Source organism: Panthera onca, chromosome B1 (genome assembly GCF_046562875.1).
Source record: "Panthera onca isolate mPanOnc1 chromosome B1, mPanOnc1 haplotype 2, whole genome shotgun sequence".
NCBI classification, from domain to species: domain Eukaryota; kingdom Metazoa; phylum Chordata; class Mammalia; order Carnivora; family Felidae; genus Panthera; species Panthera onca.
The window spans coordinates 65,433,849-65,447,078 of NC_138342.1; the positions used below are offsets into that span (position 1 = coordinate 65,433,849).

Here is a 13,230-nt window from a genome sequence, read left to right on the forward strand (position 1 = left end):
TCAAAACAAACAAACAAACAAAAAAACATTAAAAAAACATTTAAAAAGTAGTTAAGGGGAAGGGGAGCCAGCAAAAAGAAACCCTAAAAAATGAACAAACAAAAAAAAAGCTGACGGAAAACCAACCAACTAGTCTCAAGGCTAAGTCATGCGAGGGAAGTTAAGAAACTTTTGAAGAAAAAGGAGTGCTCACAAGACCCAGTGTACCTGAGAATCAAAGTAGTATGAGGACAGAAAAAAAAAAAAAATATGCCCATTGACCCTCAAGGGCAAGGAAGTCATAACTGACTGGTAACAAATTTCAGTGGAACTGTGTGTAAAACTAGATGAAATGTGTTGGGCAGAAAGTGGAAGGTAAGAAAAGGCAGAGAGTGATTGAAGTTAACTCTTTCAAGAAGCTTTGCTATGAAAGGTGGGAGAGTCCATAGCTGAAGTGGGCGGTGGAGTTGAGAGGCTTGTTTTTAATTTCCTTTGGTTGGTTTTAAAATGGAAAAGAGGGGCGCCTGGGTGGCTCAGTCGGTTAAGCGGCCGACTTCGGCTCAGGTCATGATCTCGTGGTCTGTGAGTTCGAGCCCCACGTCGGGCTCTGTGCTGACAGCTCAGAGCCTGGAGCCTGTTTCGGAGTCTGTGTCTCCCTCTCTCTCTGACCCTCCCCCGTTCATGCTCTGTCTCTCTCTGTCTCAAAAATAAATAAACATTAAAAAAAAAAAAAAAAAAAGATAAAATGGAAAAGAGGCTGGGGAGAGGGGGGAGATTTTGAGAGAAGTGAAAGGAAGGAGAAGAGAGAGAAAGTAATGATAGAGGTGATAATCAAAATAAGAAATCCTGGGAAGGCAGAAGGAGAGGCCTAAGAGGATGTAAATCTCTTCCTTTGAAACAAAAGGGAAGAAGAACCGAGGTGTGAGTAAGCTTGTGTATCTGAATGAAGGATATCTAATCTGATGGCTTTTACTTTATTCCTTTGTGGAACAGAAGTCAAGATTACCTGCTTTGAAACAGGAGGATGCAGGATTAAAGACAGAAGAGAAAATAGGGAAAGGCACTGTAGAAAATAAGAGTGAATCGAAGGTACAAAACAGTTAAGACTGTGGTGTCAGTGCTGAGTACCCCCACTTGAAATAGGCAGCTTTGCATCGGCAGCGGTGGCCCTCTATTTCCACGTGATGTGTTCTGAGACTGGCCACTCAAGGGAAGTTTTGTTATAGATTAGATCCTAATTCCCATGTAGACAAACAAGTTGAGGGAATTTTCAGTGAAACTGTTAGATAAACCTTCTAAGAGCCATTGAGAGGCCAAGTTTTCCTCTGTTCCAAAGAGATGATTGTAGCTATGACATCTCTCATCTATCTCATAGCACAGTAGTAATTTTCAACTTTTATCAGCTGCTAAGACCCGTCAACCCTGCTCCTGGGACTTGTCTTTCTCTCTTCTGGATCCTTCCTTACACACTGTTAGATACAGTCAAGAGAAGAGAAAACTTGGGACTTATGGCATAGGAAAACATTGTGTCTCCAGACGGAGAAGCTGTGGAACCAGAACTCCAGCACTTTAGAATAACTGAGATGGTGTGAAGGTCCAGTGATCTCATCATAAGAAACATCTTAAATAAATTCAATGTCATCATTATTACAAAGCACAAAAGAGCTCTCCTGGTTCATGATTAAGCAATAGTGCTCATTTGCAATCCATGGAAACTTAATAAGCAATTGGGCAACAACACACACACAAATTTCTTATCTTATTAGAGCAAGCATATGTTTTTCTTTCTTAAGTGATGATAATGTGTTAAATCCATCTTAATAGAGCCTCAAGTTCTTACTCAGAGTGTTTAGCATCCCATCGACATAATAAGCAAGGCATTCCGCTTCCGATCTTGTCAACCTACCAAAAGTATGTTTTCTATTCATTTTCCCAGACACCATAGTATATTGCTGAACAGCTGGAAATAGAAAACTGTAGAGTTTAATTTGACATTCTTTTACTTTTTATTTATTTTTTTAATGTTTATTTATTTTTGAGAGAGAGAGAGAGAGAGAGAGAGAGAGACAGAATATGAACAGGGGAGTGACAGAGAAAAACAGAATCCCAAGCAGGCTTCAGGCTCTGAGCTGTCAGCACAGAGCCCAATGTGGGGCTTGAACTCCTGAACTGTGAGATCATGACCTGAGCTGAAGTCAGCCGCTTAACTGACGGAGCCACCCAGGCACCCCTGAAATTCTTTTACATAGTTCTACCAGGTAAGTACAGTACCAATGCCTGTTTATTTTAAAGACACACTTATACTTAGATTTTTCCTACATTCCTGACCTTTGTTTTACCCTTGTGCTTTTTTTTTTCCTACTCAACACCAACCTAAATATGGCATATATCCTGTTATTCTCACATAGCACATATTTATTCTCATTTACATTTTGGAGTTTTACTGTGAATGTACATAATCCTTGCTGGTCCTTTTTTTTTTTTATTTTTATTTTTTAATTTTTTAAAAATTTTTTCCTTGCTGGTCCTTTTGCAAGGAATGAAATTGCTGGGATTTGTGGCTAAATTCCAGGTTTCGATCTTTAAAAATCCCAGACTTTAAGTAGGAATGCATTGTTTTCCAAAATAAAGTATTTCCCAATCATAACAAAGACTTTGCAGTTGGAAATAGGGACTTGCTGAAGCTCATTAATTTCTCTCTTACTGTCTTTTTCTCAGGCACTTGTCAAAAAGTAGTTTTGAACTTAAATTGAAAGTTAAACAAAAGACAATTGAATTAAACCTACAATAATTCAAGCCTTTCTGTAAGGAACAAGGCTAAACTTCTAAACTTTCTTTTTCTCTTTAAATATTCATAGAGAAACCTATTGGTTGAAAATCACCCTAAATGTTTTGAGTTAGGAGACACAGCTAGACTCATTGACTGAAAGTATTTGCATAATTGTTTAAATTTGGGTGCTTTAGAGCTTACCTCATCAAAGACTTGTTTACCAAATAGTAAATTTAATGAGGTTTCCACTGGAAATGCACAGTCCCAATGGATCATAATAGTATAATATTCAAACAAAGACCGCACACTTTACTAAAATACAGGCCTTTGTAATCAAAGTGCTATAGTTTAACGAACCTGAGATTTTCTAGATGCTTTACTGCTTCTTGAAAGTGATGAAATCTTGATGGAGGAGGACCTTAAAGCAAATATAATCGATATAAATAGGGGCACCCAGACACTTTGACAGGAAGACAGAATTTTTTCAGTAGTGCATGATCATCACTCAAAGCCATTGTTATTGTAGCCTAGCCTTTTTCAAGGACATGATTACTACCTTCTGCAAACTCTTCAACCTAGCACTCAAAGCCTTCCGACCAAGTTTCTTCCTCTGGGAACCTTCTTTTCCTCTACACTTCTTAGGGGCCCCCTCATAACATCAAAACAATGTGCAGCTTTCCCCTACACAGAACCTGATCTTTCTTTCCTCCACATCTTAGAATATGCATCCCTTTTGCTCCTGTTATTTGTGCTAAGTTCATGTTGCCTTTCTCAATTGGATATATATAAATATATACATATTTTTTTTCTAAAAAACATATATATTTTTTTCTAAAAAACAACAAAAAAACAACTTTCATAATGAATTCCATGTGGCTCTTCAAACCTCTACTTACCTTAACTTCCCTTTGTGGGAAATCAGGATTCATAAGTTGTGTTGCTATTTTTATCTTTAAGATTTCAAACCAATTCATTTAGATTCACTCTATGTTGTGAATCATGCTAACACTATTTTTTCTAGTGGACTTGGTGTCATGATTAAACAAGTTGATGCGTAGGAAGTATTTAGAACAGAACTGGCACATCGTAAGGTCTTAGTAATATTACAAGAAAGCAAATACTTGTATTTTCTGTATACAGTAAGTGGCTGAAACTTTTCCAGGCCTTTGCTTGTGCTCAATTCACACTAAATAATGCTTCTTTCAGGAGTGACTTATAGAATTTCTCTAGACGATAGAGAATATTGAAAGTTATGCCCCTTATTAGAATGTCTTAAGTGGCAAGAATGATTTCTTTTCATTCTTGGGCTATTTGAATTTTCATATCTTTTCAGATATTAGATGATGTTAAGTTGGTGGTTGTTAATTGTAGCACAAATAGTAGTTAAGGATGTAACTCATTGTTGGCACTTACCACAGTGCTTGACGTGCAGGGAGTGTTCAATAAATGTTGTTATTATTGTTGTTTTTGTTGTACTTTTGTCTCTCTCTCTCTTTTTTTAAGAGGCTCCATGCCCTACATGGGGCTTCAACTCATGACCCTGAAATCAGGAGTTGCATGCTCTACTCAGTACAGTAGGCACATTGTACCAGGCATCCCTCTTTTTTGTTGTATTTTGAGTGCTCAGGGTTTCTCTATCCTTTCTGGTCTCCTGAATGCAATGATTAAATTGCATTCAAAAAATGTCCAAAATGCCTTTTAAAATATTTCAAGAGATAATTCATTAATTAAAAAACAAGTCAGTGATTCTGCGTGCATGGGTGGCCCAGTCCCTTAAGTGTCCGACTCTTGATTTCAGCTCAGATTATGAACTCATGGTCGTGGGATTGAGCCTCATTGGGCTCCGTGCTGAGCGCAGAGGCTGCTTGGTACTCTCTCTCTGTCCCTCTTCCCCACACACCTCTGCTCTCTCCCTCTCTAAAATAAATAAGTAAACTTAAAAAAAAATAAGTCGGTAATATCTTAGAGATTATTGTGCCCACATCACTTAAAATTTGTACATTTGTGACACCGTGATTTTTGAGATGACCTTTTTAAATTGGGAAAGCTGACTGCCAAGTATCTTACCAGATATCTTCATTAAAAGAAACCTTTTTAGCACACCTGAAAATCTTCAGAATCAATTCTGTAAGTACTTAAAGAGCAACTACCAGAGGCTCAGTATTGTACTGTGTGTTAATTTGCAAATATGAATTGTAAAATACTAAAATCCAAATAAGAATGCTGAAGTTTCACCAGCTGCCACTTTAGATTACTTTAAATCCATTTTAAAAAATGCAACTTTGTTCTAAGGGGAATGTCTTTAGTAAGAACATTTACTTTCTAATTTTCCACAGATATCTTACTTACCCTTTAAAAAAGGCAGCTTCGACAAAGGCAAGGTCTTTCATTGTGTGCTTATTGAAAGTTAAAAAAAAAAAGAAAACAAGTTTAAAAAACAAGCAATTGGGGCCAAAAGAGGTTTTCAAAGATATTCTCACTGAATTTCTTTCATTTGGGAAATTCATAAATTCTTCCTCATATCCAAACATTAGCAATAATTTGCCTTTAAGTTTTATTTTTAAAAATAATATAACAAATCATTAAATATTTTATTATTGTTTTTTGATACAAGATCATTTCCAAAGACGTCAGTTTTGAGATACACTTCTTGCAAAAATAGACCTTCACTTTCTTGAGTGCTAACCTCGGTATTTTTGTCCCGCATAACATTGCGTTAGAATGAGATTAAGAGTGCTGATCTAGAATATTTTGTCGACACATCCTGGCAGTCTCATAATATTTAATTTTGGATTGCAATTTGCATCTCTCACGTGGCTCCACGTTTCACCAAGGTTTGAATCAGCTGACGGGTGTCAGGCTTGAATTTGAAGCGGGTAATTCGAGACCGCGTTCCTAGGAGTTACGGGGAAACACGAAACTCAGTAACGAACACGGGGGGTGGGGGTGGGGGTGGGGGTGGGGGTGGGGTTAACTTCCGAGGCTCCGCACCGGTTCCCAACTGATCGGAAAAAAGACACGAAGGGGGTGGAACTTCCTGACCTGACGCTGGCGCCTCTGTCGCTAGGGACGCTTCGGCTAAGGCAACAAGATGGACCAGGAAGAGAGGCTGACGGCCGTGGACAACGTAGTCACTCAGTTCAACACCTATGAAGATTTCCTCGACTCGCAGATCACTTCCGTGGACCTGTACTACCTGGAGGTAAGAACTGCGGCACCGCAGCGTGGACCCCGTTTTCCTCTTAGTCCTTCCCGATCCCCCATTCATGGAGTGGTCGCCCCCTGGCGGTGGACTCTGGCGACGTCAGGCGCCGCAGTATCCCGACGGCGGCGCCAGAGGGGCGGGGAGCTGAATCACCGGCTCCTGAACCCGCCCGGTACGGCCTCAGTCCGGCCAGAATTCGGGTCCCTGGAGGTGGCGGCCCGTGTGAAAACATGCGGGTGCGCCCGCACGCCCGCAGGGAGTCTTCAAAATCTGCCTTTCCCTCTCACATGAGGCCTCCCGGCCCATTCTTTCCAAAGTCATTGCCTGCGAGGAGGTGGCTGGATGCGGAGACCTGCGGAGACCCTTGCGCTGGGCTGTAATGCAGGTCTGGCACGCTGTTTCTCTTTGCTTTGCCACTTTGTATTAAAGAACAGAAGAGAGTAGCCTTCCAGGGCAAGTGGCGACACCAACCTGGTGTATCTGGTGTCATATAGGGCATCTGGGCCCATAAACCTCCACCCCACTCTCGTACCCTTAATTATGGGTAGGCACTACAGGAATATGTAGGCATATTCCTGATTTATGTTTATCGAGCTGCGAATCACAACTAATATTGAGAGTAAAAAAAAAAGATCCTGCTATACTGCAAAGTTAGACGTCATGGGGTTGGCCACTGTCTTCCACTCAGCAACCATCTTCCTCCCCCCTCTTTAAAGGTGTGTGTTTGATGGGGTGGGGGAGATAATGGAGTGGGGGCGGCAGAGAGTTCTTGTCTTCTGGGAGGCGAACCAGGATGGGCTGGAAAATAACAGGCTGAGAGGTCCTGAGAGGCAGGAGGTGAACGGTGGGTGGATCCCTATAGCCCTGGGATCTTGCCAGACCAGGCCGACTAAAGGCGCACTGCCCTGGAGACTCTGCTGGCGGGGAGCCAAGACACAGCCCCAGAATGCCTCCTTCCTATTTAGGCCAGGCAGAACAAGCGCCACTGGGTGGTGCCAAACCACAGCCGAATCTCTGAAGGGTTTGCATCTAGTAGCCAACTCCCCAAACCCCGTGTCTGCAACAGCTAATTCTGCATTGTGGTGGATTTTTGGGCTCCAGAGATCATGTTAGCAAGATTTTTCTTACATGCTTACTTAAATATTGATTGCAAGGTTTGAAAAGTGCTTATTCTTTGAAATGCATTCATGTGCTAGATATGAACGTTAATTCTACATAGCTAAGGCAGAGGTACACGCTATACGTAGCATATACCCTTGGCAGTATTTAACCCAAGAATAAATGAGAGAACTGTTCTCCAAAGAAAGTGAAATACATGTCTAATAAGGGGACCTGGAGGGAGTAAAGGGGCCTGAGAGATAATCAGAACTGAGCTCAGAATAACTAAATAGTGCTAGAAGTTCAGACTAGGTGCTGAAGAGAAAAATAGAATCTGTTGTCAAGACCTTCTTTTTTTAGGTTTATTTATTGATTTATTTTGGTGGGGGAGGGACAGAGAGAGAGAGAGGTGGGGGAGAGAGAATCTCAAGCTGGCTCCTCACTGTCAGCGCAGAGCCCAATGCAGTGTTTGATCTCGCAAACCAATCTTGCAAACCTTGAGATCAGGACTTGAGCCAAAATCAAGAGTAGGATGCCTAATTGACTGAGCCACCCAGGTGCCCCTTGCCAAGCCCTTCTTATTTCAACAGTTAGGTTGGAGAGAGTGGGATATAACCCAACTTTGCTTCCTTCTTCATGCCCACATATCTTCAAGTGGAGTCTCTTTTACACATAACTGCCACAACTCACCTATTCCGAGGTGAGTCCAATTAGGGAACTAGGTCTGTACAACTAGAGGGAATCCACACTCATGTCCATATCAGTTAATCTAGTCCTCTGTTCATGTGTGTCTACAGATGTTTGAGCAAACCTAATAGCACCAAAGAGATAGCCCAAGGTGAGTAAGGAGGGTAACTAATGTCAAACAAAACATTTAAAACCCAGAGACAACTTTAAATAAATTCTAATTTTCTATCTCAGAGGCATTTTAATATCTATCAAATCTATAAGCAAATTAATAGACTGCTATGAAAAGGGAGCAGAGAGCAAGAAAGAATTCTTAGAATTTAAAAATATAATTGATAGCATTTTTGAAAGGGCTAATAGAATGAACACTTTTTAAAGGACAAATTAATTTTCTGGAAGTTAAAGGTGATATAGTTATCCAGAATATAGTAAAAAAAAAAAAAAAAGTGGAAAATAAGAAAGAATTCTATGAAAGAAAATATGAAAGAATAGTTTCATGATGCTCAATATCTATCTAATAAACTTACCAGAAAGAAATTATACGGAAAATGAAGGTGATAATCAATTGAATAATGAAAAAAATTTTTCTCTGTTGCAGATAAGCACAACATTAGCTGTTAAGCAGGATAAATGAAAAAGATTCATCCCTAGATAGATAGTGGTAGAATTTTATAATTCTGAGAATAAAATGGTAATTCAAAAATAATTCAAATTGGCTTGTATGACATCAAAATTAAAAACTTTTGTGCACCAAAGTACACTATCAATAGAGTGAAAAGGCAGCCCATAGAATGGGAGGAAATATTTGCAGATTATATATCTAATAAGGGGTTAATATCTAGAAGATGTGGCATGCGCGCACACACACACAGGAGTATTACACAGCCATGAAAAAGGATGAGATTGTGCCATTTGTAACAACATGGATGGACCTAGAGGGTATTATGCTAAGTGAAAAAAGTCATACTGAGAAAGACAAATAACATGATTCCACTCATAAGTAGAATTTTTAAAAAAAGTGAACAAAAAGCAGAATCAGATAAATACAGAGAATAAACTGATGGTTGCCAGAGGGAAGGGGGATGGGGGGTGAGTAGAATGGGTGAAAGAGAGTGGGAGACACAGGCTTCCAGTTATGGAATAAGTCATGTGAGAATACAAGGCACAACATAAGGAATATAATCAATGATATTATCATGGTATAATGGGATAGATGCAATGGGACACACTTGTGGTGAACATAGCATAATGTATAAACTTGTAAAAATCACTAAGTTGTACACCTGAAACTAATGTAACATTGTCAACTCTACTCAAAGAACTCACCCCACAATGATATACCATTTCACCTCTTTCAGGATAGCCATTTAAAAAACCCAGAAAATAGGGCATCTGGGTGGCTCAGTCGGTTAAGCGTCCGACTCCTGATTTCCGCTCAGGTCATGATCTCGCAGTTTGTGAGTTTGAGCCCTGCATCGGGCTCCGCACTGACAGTGCAGAGCCTGCTTGGGATTTTCTCTCTCCCTCTCTCTCTGTCCCTCCCCCTGCTCGTGCTATCACCCCCCCCCCCCGCCCCTCTCAAAATAAATAAATAAGACTTAAAAAAATATATAAAAAACCCAGAAAGTAATAAGTGTTAGCAAGGACATGAAGAAACTGGAACACTGCACCACTGGTGGCAGTGTAAAACGGTGCACTTACTGTAGAGACAGTATGGCAGCTCCTCAAAAAATTGAAGTTAGAATTATTATATGATCTAGCAAGTTCACTTGTGGGTATACAGCCAAAAGAATTGAGAGCAGAGACTAGAACAGATATTTGTATACCTATGTTTTTTTTTTGTTTGTTTGTTTTTTTAAATGTTTATTTACTTTTGAGAGAGAGACAGAGGCGTGAGCAGAGGAGGGGCAGAAAGAGGGAACACAGAATCCGAAGCAGGCTCCAAGCTCTGAGCTATCAGCACAGAGCCCGACACGGGACTCGAACCCCCAGACCGTGAGATCATGACCTGAGTCGAAGTCGGATGCCCAACCGACTGAGCCACCCAGGCGCCCCTGTATACCTATGTTTATGGCAGCATTATTCACAATAACCAGAAGGTGGAAGCAACTCAAGTATCTATTGATGGATCAATACCTAAACAAAATGTGCTACATCTACAATGAAATATTATTCAACCTTTAAAAGGAAGGAAATTCTGACACATGCTACAACAAAGGTGAACCTTGAGGACATTATCCTGAGTGAAATAATCTAGCCACAGGAAGACAAATACTGTGTCATTGCACTTTTATGGGGTACCTAGGGTAGTCAGATTCACAGAGACAGAAAGTAGAAAGGTCATTGCCAGGTCTGCAGGAAAGGGAGAATGGGAGTTATTGTTTAACTGGTACAGAGTTTCAGTTTTGTAAGATGAAAGAGTTCTGGTGATGATGGGGATGATGATGGCACAACAGTATGAATGTACTTAATGCCACTGGACTATATACTTAGAATGTTTAATTTTGTATTTTGTATATTTTATACAAATTGAAAAAATAATTCAGAGTGTCTACAGAGTACCTATAAATCAGCTTGATCTTAGACTTTGCATTCCCAGTAGCGATTCCTAAAAGGAAAAGGGAGTAAATATCTTTAAACTTCTAGAAAATTTTATTTTGGACCTAGAATTCTTTCCCTGGCTGTGTTAGCTATTTTCTGTTTGGCCCTTGAGATCGACATGCTGTCATACCCTACCTTGTTCTGTGCCCCAAAGAGATTGATTTCTGTTGCCTGTTTCAACTGGGCCCCCTTTCCCTTTGGCCAATTGGGTTTAGCCAATAAGAGTCACCAGCAAGAAATTAGAAGCCAGCAGAAGAGAGAGGTTAGGCATCCCCCCCACCCCCACCCCCAGACTCCTTCCATACTGTGCTGTAGGTTAGGAGTGGATATTTTCTTACAAAAAGCCACAATTTAGTGTCGGGCCCTACCCCTACGGCTGTTTCCTTGGGCTCTATTAACTGTTCCCTCCTCTTACCTTATTGGACTAGTTAGTTAGTGGCCGTTAATAGCTTATTGCTGTTGCTAGCTTCAGGGTGCTTCATTATCTCTCTAGGATTTCTCTTAACCCTGTCTATACCTTTGTTAATTAACTCAGCCACTCAATTTCCTTCAATTACTACATTTAACTGTGTCCTCTGTTTCCTGCCTGGACTGACTAAATAAACTAAGTTATTTAGCATTCAAATGGAAGTGCAAAAGAAAGACTTTTTGGGGCGGAAATGAGGGACTTCTAAAACCACCTGCTGGTCTTTTCTGAATTTGTAACTTGAGCAAATACTTCATATATTTTCAAATAATTTTTCAAATTTATTGCTATAAATTTGTATAGTTTTCTTTTGTCTGTATTATGGTTCTTTTCTGATTTTCTTAAAATTCTTTTTGAATGTTTATTTATTTTTGACAGAGAGAGAGAGACAGAGAGAGAGACAGAGACAGAGACAGAGCATGAGCGGAGGAGGGGCAGAGAGAGGGTGAGACATAGAATCCGAAGCAGGCTACAGGCTCCAAGCTGTCAGCACAGAGCCCTATGCGGGGCTCGAACTCATGAGCTGTGAGATCATGACCTGAGCTGAAGTCAGACACTCAACCGACTGAGCCACCCTGGCGCCCCATCTTTTCTGATTTCTAAAATTGTTTGCATGTTCTTTATTTCTACCATCAATCTTGCCAAATGTTATCTATTTTATTAGTCTTTTAAAAGGATAGGCTCTTGACTTTCATTAAGCAATCAAAGCTTACTGGATTTATATATTTTAATTTCTGTTTTATTTTTCCTGTCGTTTTTGTTAATTCTTCTATATTATTTAGGTGCCTTTGCTATTCTTTCTCTACTTTCTTGAAGTAGAATGGTTAGCTGTTCATTTTCAAACTTGTTTTTTCCCTAGTAAATACATTGATGGAATTATTCTCTCTATATTTTATTAAGGTTTGTTATATGATTTCCTTGCCAAAAATTTAAAACTCCATGACAAAATATGTCATAAATAAGTCAAAAGGCAAGCAATTACTTGCAAGTAAATATTTGCAAAATGTATAATCAACCAGGACCTATCTAGAGTAAAGCCCCGTGAATCAATAAGAAATAGATAAAATCTTACGGAGCAATGAGCAAATTTAACAGAGAATTCTTACATAGATACTAAACGTAATAATTATATGAAAAGTTGCATATATATATATATCAGACTGTCACTTATGGGAATTTTTTTTTTAATCATGAAACTATACCAAATGTTTCCCCCTTAACTGACTTGCTACCAAGTGTCTGGCTAATCCCAAGTCCTGAGCTCATTTTTCCCCAATGCCCTCAGCAAACTGAGAGGCAACCCACCCCGTCATGTTTCTTATTGCCAGTAAAACGTCCTCTGGCAGCAGAGATGGCAGCAAACACTTGGTTACCCAGAGCCTCGTCTTCATGGCAGGTATCTTTTTGCCTCTGCATCCCAGGGACTGCATTGGACTCCTTCACACTGGGAACAGGGCCTTTAATGAGATCAGAGCTCCCGTGCCGGGTCACCCAGAACTAATCAGAAAGCCCATCCTTCAATTCTTCTTCCTCTGGAATCATTGCCAGTAGCTGATTGTGGTTTAGGCAGTCAGAGAAGCAGAACACACGCACAGGCATGCATGCACGCACACTTACACAATACATATATGTATAGGTGTGTGTGTTCCACGTATATGATTTTGTGCCCAGATTTGACCTTACACAGTTAAGAGAACTGTTCAAACAGTGAGTGAAGGGCTGTTTCTTTGGTGTCTGGTGCTGAAGCCTGAAATCACTAGGACACACAGCCCGGAAGGAAAGGCACATGAGAAATGGGGAGGGGGAACAGGGGCAAACTGAGAGACCTGCAAGGATGAACTAGAACTTGTAGTAGGCCGTCAGTTGTGGTCTGGGGGTGATCTACAGGAGAAGCTGGCATCTTCAGTTATGGAGCTAAACATGGCCCAGGAGTTGGAGAAGTTGAAGAAGATCTTGTAGGAACTAGAACAACATGGTTGCTTCTTGTGCCTTCCAAATCTATTGCAGACGTCTCTTATGGCCCAAACTAACCTGTACATACCAAAGGAGAGGAAATTATGGGAAACTGAGTTTATGCTTAGCCAAGTTGACGGAATACAAATTCACTGCATCTGCCATTTTTAACTTTTCACAGGGAGAATGTATTTGTATCTGACTTGTATAATTAACACTAAAAAAGTGAGGGATATAATTTTCTTTTTTTTTTTTTTTTTTAATTTGTCTATCGAGAAAGCATGAGCATGCGTGAGTGGAGGAAGGGCAGAGAAAGAGAGGGAGAGAGAGAATCCCAAGGAGGCTCCGGGCTCTGATGGCAGAGCCTAACGCAGAGCTCAATCCCAAGAACCATGAGATCATGACCTGAGCTGAAACCAAGAGATGGACGCTTAATTGACTAAGCCACCCAAGTGTCCCAAGGATGTACTT

At 40.3% G+C, this 13,230-nt stretch overlaps 1 protein-coding gene and 1 long non-coding RNA gene across 7 annotated transcripts in view; one reads left to right on the top strand and one right to left on the bottom strand.

Moving 5' to 3' along the window:
* The window catches only part of LOC132693304 (uncharacterized), a 32,377-nt gene extending 26,494 nt beyond the window's left edge, over positions 1-5,883 (bottom strand). For all 3 annotated transcript variants that reach the window (XR_013555228.2, XR_013555227.2, XR_013555230.2), the window contains exons 1-4: positions 5,792-5,883; positions 5,436-5,644; positions 5,099-5,145; positions 3,107-3,167 (exon numbers count right to left, since the gene is read on the bottom strand). This is a non-coding gene — a long non-coding RNA (uncharacterized LOC132693304). The remainder of the gene's footprint in view (positions 1-3,106; positions 3,168-5,098; positions 5,146-5,435; positions 5,645-5,791) is intronic.
* CFAP299 (cilia and flagella associated protein 299) overlaps positions 5,841-13,230 on the top strand; it is a 601,366-nt gene continuing 593,976 nt past the window's right edge. For 3 of the 4 annotated variants that reach the window (XM_078445989.1, XM_060654789.3, XM_060654790.3), the window contains exon 1: positions 5,841-5,951. In XM_078445989.1, coding sequence (XP_078302115.1) covers positions 5,841-5,951 — 111 coding nt within the window. Of the gene's footprint in view, positions 5,952-6,172; positions 6,340-13,230 lie in introns of those variants that run through there. The other variant, XM_078445990.2, reaches the window with a different exon arrangement.